Source organism: Harpegnathos saltator, unplaced genomic scaffold (assembly GCF_003227715.2).
Source record: "Harpegnathos saltator strain DR-91 unplaced genomic scaffold, Hsal_v8.6 scaffold656, whole genome shotgun sequence".
Classification (NCBI taxonomy): domain Eukaryota; kingdom Metazoa; phylum Arthropoda; class Insecta; order Hymenoptera; family Formicidae; genus Harpegnathos; species Harpegnathos saltator.
The window spans coordinates 229-7500 of record NW_020230489.1 but is presented as its reverse complement, the minus strand read 5'-3'; the positions used below and the strand labels follow the sequence as shown (position 1 = coordinate 7500).

The window sequence follows — 7272 nt, the reverse complement described above, 5'->3', positions numbered from 1 at the left end:
ACTTCCCCTGCATGCGTGGCAGCGGTCCCCTTTCATCTCGCGGCACGCATTCGGCATTCAGTCAGGAACAGTCAGTTACGAGCGAGCCGTCGACAGGTCTGGAACGCCGCTGCGCTGCGCTGCGCCGCGCCGCGCATCGAGATTCGACGAGCGAGAGCGAGAGAAACAGAGAGAGAGAGAAAGAGAGAGAGAGAGAGAAAGAGAGAGAGAGAGAGACGGAGGGGGAGCGAGAGAGAGAGAGAGAGCCGTCTGCACAATAGCCCGCGTCGGGGGCCTCTAATCGTTCCGGCCACGTGCTCCCTTTCGATGGTCGATCTTCGCGCGCGGCTGATGACGTTCCGACAGGTATCGATCGCGCTTCTGTACACCGGCTGCTTTGAGAGTCGCGCCGTTTTTGCCGACGAGCGGGATGACTAACGTTCGCCGCCGCCGCCGCCGCCGCCGCCGCCGCCGCCGTCGTCGGAGCGGATAATTAATCGTAATTTGTCACGACGGACGCTCGCGCGATGGCGCATTATCGTGCGCTTCGTATTCGCGAGTAAGTCGCGCGCGGTGTTGTTGGAGCGTGCGACGGAGAGGGAGGAGAAGAAAGAAAGACAGAGAGAGAGAGAGAGAGAGAGAGAGAGAGAGAGAGAGAGAGAGAGAGAGAGAGAGAGAGAGGAACGGAGAAGAAGCTCGCACGAGGAGAGGACCGCCGCCGCCGCCGCCGCCGCCGCCGTCGCCGCTGCGCGCGCTGTGTGAACTCGCGCGGCGCACAGAGAGTCGACGAGTAATTTATCGTAAAGTGTGTTTTCGTCCTCGTTGTCGATACATGGACTGTAATAGTCCGTCGTTTCGTCCATCGCGTGTGTATTTGCACGGGCGGCACCGGCCAGAGGGAGGGAGGGAGGGAGGGAGGGAGGGAGGGAGGGAGGCAGGCGGTTACTACGTTCATGTGCGTGTGTATCGCGTGTGCACGCGGCCGCTCGCTCGTTCGCTCGCAGCGACAGACGTTTCTCAAGCGTGAATTATCCATCGGCCGTTATACCACCGCGCCGCAACACGCTAACGTCCGCGAGCTCTATCTATCACGCGAGCCTTTTTTCCCCCGCTTAGCCGGGCGCCGATGATTCCGGGTATTCGTCGTTTCCATCATACCGCCGCGGCGGCACGGCGAAAGCTGTTTGCATAGTAATTCCCATGGCACGGACGCTTATGAAATATTAACGTCACGGCGTCACCTGCGTTATGCCGGCGCGAGCGCGGATCGGTTACAAGAAAATTATCACACGGTTATCATGATTAACGAGCCCCGAGCGGGTCCCGCCGCGTCGGCCCGCTGCGGGTTTCTTCGCGCCGCCGCGCCGCGCCGCGCCGCGCCGCGCTGGTACCTTCCGCCAAACTCGGACCGCACGGCGGGCTGCGTGCGACGTGTGTGTCTGATTAGAGCCTCGGCTGGCACGTGCGCGCCGGTTGACACTCGACGATTACAGCGCAGCGCTGTCGTTTGTAATTTCAGGGAGCCAATGAGTCCGCGCTGTCCTTCGAGAGATTCTCGGGAATCGTCCGGTCCGGCGACCGGAAGCCCCCCACCGCCCGCAACGAGGAGCAGCGCGAGTCCAGTCAGTCCGAGTAGTACCGTGCCTCTACCCCTTGGAACTCACACCCTACTACCATCCCACCCCGCAGCGGTCATGGCGGCGTACCTGCAGCAGACCCATCAGCGCTTCCTCCTCGGCCACTCGCCCTTGTCGCGCGGCTCGGTGTCGCCTCTGATCTCCTCCTCGTGTTCGCCGCCGGCCGCGACACCCGGCCTCTTGGTGTCGCCCAGCAGCGTCGGCGAGATCTCGCCGTCGGCGACGCCTTTGCCGGCGGTGCTGGACTTTAGCACGAGAAAAGCGTCTTCCATCGAGGAGGACGAGGAGGAGCAGCAGATCTTGAACCTGAGCAAACCGCCCACGCCGTCCTCGTCCACGGAGACGAACAACGGCCCGTTGGATCTGTCGCTGGCCAACAGGAAGCGACCTGGGCCGGAGGACTCGCCGCCGCCGCCGCCGCGCAAGTCGTCGAGACTGGCGTCCACGAGCGCCGCGAGCGTCGCGAGCCACCAGGAGACGGTGTCGGGGGTCACGTCGTCCAACTACGGCAGACCCGTCGTGTCGCCGTGGACGTCGCCGGTAGTAGCCTCGCATTTCCCGTACTTCGCCGCGGCGGTAGCGGCAGCGGCTACTAGTCAGCAGCAACTTTCGCCCAAGAGCACCGGCGGCGTGGTCGATCATCATCAGCTGTGGAACGGCAAGATGAAGCCGCCGGCGGCACTGGACAAGCCGTATCCACCGAGCGAGGCGACCAAGGCGCTCGAGGAGTTGAACAAGATCAGCAAACTCGGCGGCGAGGATCTCTTCAGGTCGTCGTCGTCGTCGTTGTCCGCTGGAGGTGGAGGAGGAGGAGGAGGAGGAGGAGGCGGCGGCGGTGGTGGCGGTGGGAGCTCCGTGACGAGCGGCGGCGGCGGCGGCAATACCGGAGCCAGCACGACGTCCAGCAGCCGTCACAGCGCTTGGCAGTCCCACTGGCTGAACAAGGGGGCTGACCAGGCGAAGGATGTTCTCAAGTGCGTATGGTGCAAGCAGAGCTTCCCGTCTCTGGCCGCCATGACGGCGCACATGAAGGAAGCGAAGCACTGCGGCGTCAACATGCCGGTACCTCCACCCGCTCCGGGTCTTCACCCGCAGCAGACGAGCATGCCGAGCATACCGCCGCCTCAGCAGCCGCATCAGCCGCCGACCTCGGGCAACAACGGTGGCGGCGGCGGCGGCGGCGGCGGTGGTGGCTCGGGCGCGCCTGGCAGCAAGCAGAATCCATCCGACCTGAACCTCCTGATCAAGGAGACGATGCCGTTGCCGCGCAAGCTCGTGCGAGGTCAAGACGTCTGGTTGGGCAAGGGCGCCGAGCAGACGCGGCAGATACTCAAGTGCATGTGGTGCGGCCAGAGCTTCCGCTCGCTCGCCGAGATGACCTCGCACATGCAGCAGACGCAGCACTACACCAACATCATCTCGCAGGAGCAGATCATATCGTGGAAGTCGTCGGACGAGAGCAAAGGCGGCGGCAGCACCGGCGGCTCCGCGGCCGCCGCCGCCGGCGGCGTCACCGGCGGCGGCAGCAACGCCGGGGTGCAACCTGGAGGCGGTGGTTCCGGTCCCCACGGCGGAAACGGTCCTGGCGGGCCCGGCGGAGGCGGCGGCGGCGGCGGCGGCGGCGGCGGCGCCACCAGCAGCCACGTGAGCGCCGTGCTGACGTGCAAGGTGTGCGACCAGGCGTTCAGCTCGCTCAAGGAACTCAGCAACCACATGGTGAAGAACTCGCACTACAAGGAGCACATCATGCGCTCGATCACCGAGAGCGGCGGCCGCCGGCGACAGACGCGCGAGAAGCGGAAAAAGTCACTGCCCGTGAGGAAGCTGCTGGAGCTGGAGCGCGCCCAGAACGAGTTCAAGAACGGCGACGCGGCGACCGGGCTGAGCCACAGCCTCGGCAAGCACGCCGGCAGGATCACCTGCGAGAAATGCGGCGAGAAGATCGAGACGCCGCTCTTCGTCGAGCACATCCGCCAGTGCATCGGCGCCGGCACGGTCGGCGTGAATCAGCGGAACTTCCTGAAGAACGCGCTCATGTCCAATCACTTGCCGGCGACGTTACCGCCGAGCGAGAGCGGCCGCAAGAGCGTCAACGAGGACACCTCCTCGATATCCTCCAGGCACCACCGCTCGCCGTCTTCGGCGAGCGACGCGACCACGCCGGGCAAGGACACCCCGAGCACGCCCAACACCAACGAGACCACCGCGCCGCCGATCGGCACCTCGCCTTCCGTTCTCAACGCCATCGAGAAGCTCATTGAGAAGAGCTTCGACTCTCGCGTGAGACACGGCACGCCCGGCCTGCACCACGCTCAACCCGGCGCGCCCATGGGCACCAGCATCCTCAAGCGGCTGGGTATCGACGAGAGCGTGGACTATACGAAACCGTTGGTGGATCCTCAAACGATGAACCTGCTGCGATCCTACCAGCAGCAACAGCAGCAGCATCAACAGCAGCAGCACTACAACGCGAACGCCGCGGCGAGGCGGGAACGCAGCGGCAGCGAGTCCAGTTCGATATCGGAGCGGGGAAGCGGCAGGACGGACACCATGACGCCGGAGAGGCGCATGGACCTGTCCGCCGTGAGCCACGACAGACACTCGAGTTCCCTGTCGTCGCATCATCACCGCGTCACACCCGACAAGCAGGCCGCCCCATTACCTAGTCGCCATCATCGGGCCGCGGAGGAATCCGGGGACGAAGAGTCGTCCACCGTGGTGGTGAAGAAGGAACCACGGGACGAGGAGACCGAGGAGAGAGGCGCGAATGAGGACGAGCAACAGCAGCAGCAGCAGCAGCAGCAGCAGTCACAGTCGAGAGAGGTGTTCGTGAAGAAGGAGATAGTGGACGACTGCAGGGACGAGGAGGATCAGAGTTCCTACAATCACCGACGGAGCAGCAGCCTCCACGAGACAGCCGAGGACGGCCGGGAGGTTCTCTCACCGCGTATGAATCCACCGACACCGCGATCGACCAGCCAAGTGGAGCAGGTGGCGCGTAGTCCTTGCAGGAACAGCACCAGCAGTCCTACGAGCAGCGACCGCTCGGTCACGCCGCGGGGTACGCCCGACACCAAAGCGTCCAGCAGCCTCGGAGCGCTCTCGTCCATGTTCGACAGCCTGTCGGGCGTTGGTGGTGGCGGCGGCAGTGGCGGCAGCGGGAGCAACGTGGACTCGCAAGGACGCAAGACCAGCAGCCATCCTCTCGCGGCGTTGCAGAAACTGTGCGACAAGACGGAGACGCGCGGCCCCAGCGCGAGTGGTTCCGCGAGATCCTCCGGTGGTTCCGCGACCACCATCGGCCCGAGCAGCGGTGGCACAGTGGGTGTGAGCGGTCCTGGGCCCGGGCCTACGCCCGGCGCCATCTTGGCCTTCAGCTGGGCCTGCAACGACGCCGTCGTCACGGCCGACTCCATCATGAAGTGCGCCTTCTGCGACACGCCCTTCATCTCGAAGGGCGCGTACAGGCATCACTTGTCCAAGATGCACTTCGTCAAGGACGGCGTGATCCCGGACCCCTTGACCATCGGCAGATCGGCGCAGCGGCAGCGGCCGCGGCGGCCGCCGCCGCCGCGGTCTCCCAGGGCCCGTCCGGCGGCCCGAGCCGCAACTCCTCGTCGCCGCCGACGTCGCAGCGCAACAAATCGCCGCCGTTGCCGCAGGCGAACGGCAGCCCGTCGCAGTCAGCGGCCTCTTCCCTCGAGGAGAGCCCGCACTCCAAATTTCTCAAGTATACGGAGCTGGCGAAGCAATTGTCCAGCAAGTACGTATAGTCCGAGCCCCGTAAGTAGCGGTGCCACTTGTACATAAGTGTATCTATACTGTAACGACTGTAACTAGCGATGTGGTTGGAAATTTTCACCCCTTCCCCGCGAACACCGCCGCGCCGGACGACGTCGTCGCGCATCCGACGTCTTCTCGGGTTTATGCTTAAAGAGGCTGTGTCGTGGCTGTACCGGTGCCGGGACGGAGATCCTACGGATGGAGAGAGAGAGAGAGAGAGAGAGAGAGAGAGAGAGAGAGGAGAGAGAGAGAGACGTGTGTGTGAGAAGGGAAAAGAAAAAAGAACGAACACATGCGCGCGCGCACTTTGGCGCCGAGTCGCGAACGAGAGCGGGGGGAGAGTTCGTCCAAGTCTGCAAATGTATAACCGACAGTTTTCTCCGATTATCCTTTTCAACACTGTCACTCGGGAGGAGAGAGAGGAGAAGAGAAGATGCGACGCACGATGAGAGCAGAGCAGAGAGAGAGAGAGAAGACGAGAGAGAGAGAGAGAGAGAGAAGACGAGAGAGAGAGAGAGAGAGAGAGAGAGAAAGAGAGAGAGAGAGAGAGAGAGAGAGAGAGAGAGAGAGAGAGAGAGAGAGAGAGAGAGAGAGAGAGAGAGAAGGAAGAGAGAGAGAGAGGAGTGAGAGAGAGAGAGTGGAAAGTGAGCGAAAGGAGAATGAATGGAAGAGAGAAAGGAGAGGAGAGAGAGAGAGAGAGAGAGAAAGGAGGAGAGAGAGAGAGAGAGAGAAGAGAGGAGGAAGAGAGAGAGAGAGAGAGACCGCGCATTTTTACTCGCGCATCACCGCTGCATGTGACAAGCGAGATCGCGATCATTCTGTCTTGACGTTCGTAGTCTTTGTCGTGAATTTTCTTACGCAGTCGTGTGATAGCGAGTACGCGCCGCGACAGACGTCTCTTGGAACCTACGCGGTTTGGGGCGCGCGAAACGCGACGCGAGTCTTCGCTCTCCACGTGGAGAAAGACGTCTCGAAGAAGGCGCGCGCGGAGTTTCGGGGGAAGAGATGACTCAGCGGGAGCGACGGTTTCGCCAATTAGCGAAGCCATTACAGCCGATAAATGAGTCCCGCGACCATAGACTTTGAGACATAGACTGAGCGCTCCGCAAAAGAGGCTGCGAAGACTACACCCGAAAAGGATGGCCTGTGCCACGATGGCGTTCGATCTTTGTCTAGCTTCGCTTCTCGCTCGCTGCAGAAGGCTAGACGAAGACAGCGCGCGCCTGTGTGGACGCGGCAGATGCAGCTGTCCTTTGTATCTTGTCTTCGAATCTCTCTCTCACAAGAAGGCGCAGTCCATGTACATAAGTCTGTGCCCTCGAACACGGGCCGAAGCACGCGCACTTTACACGTTATGAAACCCTCCTTTCTATTGTCGTGCTTTTGTCTCTTTGGTTTTTGAACTCCTTCCTCACTGACTCCGCGCGTCCCTGCGCGCCGACGTCGTCGTGCGCTCGGCCACACCGCGGAGAGATCAATCCGTCGCGCTTCGCGCAGTCTCGATCCTCTGCTTCACAGCTCGCACTCGATGAAGAAATACGGTCCGCAAGTAGCTCTATATGTCGCTACATCCATACGTTGGCAGCCGTGACTCACCGCTACGCTCAAGCAAATCCCACCGCACTCTTTTCAGCCTAAATGTGGATTACCTTCGTCAAAAAGACTTTCGCGCGTTCGACTGTTTATTGTTATAAGCAAAGGATTCGGTTCACTCTCGCAGCGGAGGTATTTGCAGATCGCGCGACTGGCGACACGCGCTGTGCTCCTTTTCATTTTCGCCGCATCGTTATTGTGCTTGTCTGTCATCGGGGGACGCGCATCTTATCATCCTGTGTGGTGTCGGCGCCAAACACGCGTGTCAAAGTTAGCAGTT

The 7272-nt window shown here is 62.1% G+C and overlaps 1 protein-coding gene across 1 annotated transcript in view; it reads left to right on the top strand.

Annotated features, from left to right (window-relative positions):
- tio (zinc finger domain-containing protein tiptop) overlaps positions 1 to 5806 on the top strand; it is a 25646-nt gene extending 19840 nt beyond the window's left edge. Inside the window, 3 exon segments of the mRNA XM_025304868.1 lie at positions 1499 to 2404; positions 2480 to 5159; positions 5162 to 5806. Of these exon segments, the coding sequence (XP_025160653.1) occupies positions 1499 to 2404; positions 2480 to 5159; positions 5162 to 5389 (3814 nt within the window). The 3' untranslated portion in view covers positions 5390 to 5806.
- Positions 5807 to 7272: the final 1466 nt, after the last annotated feature.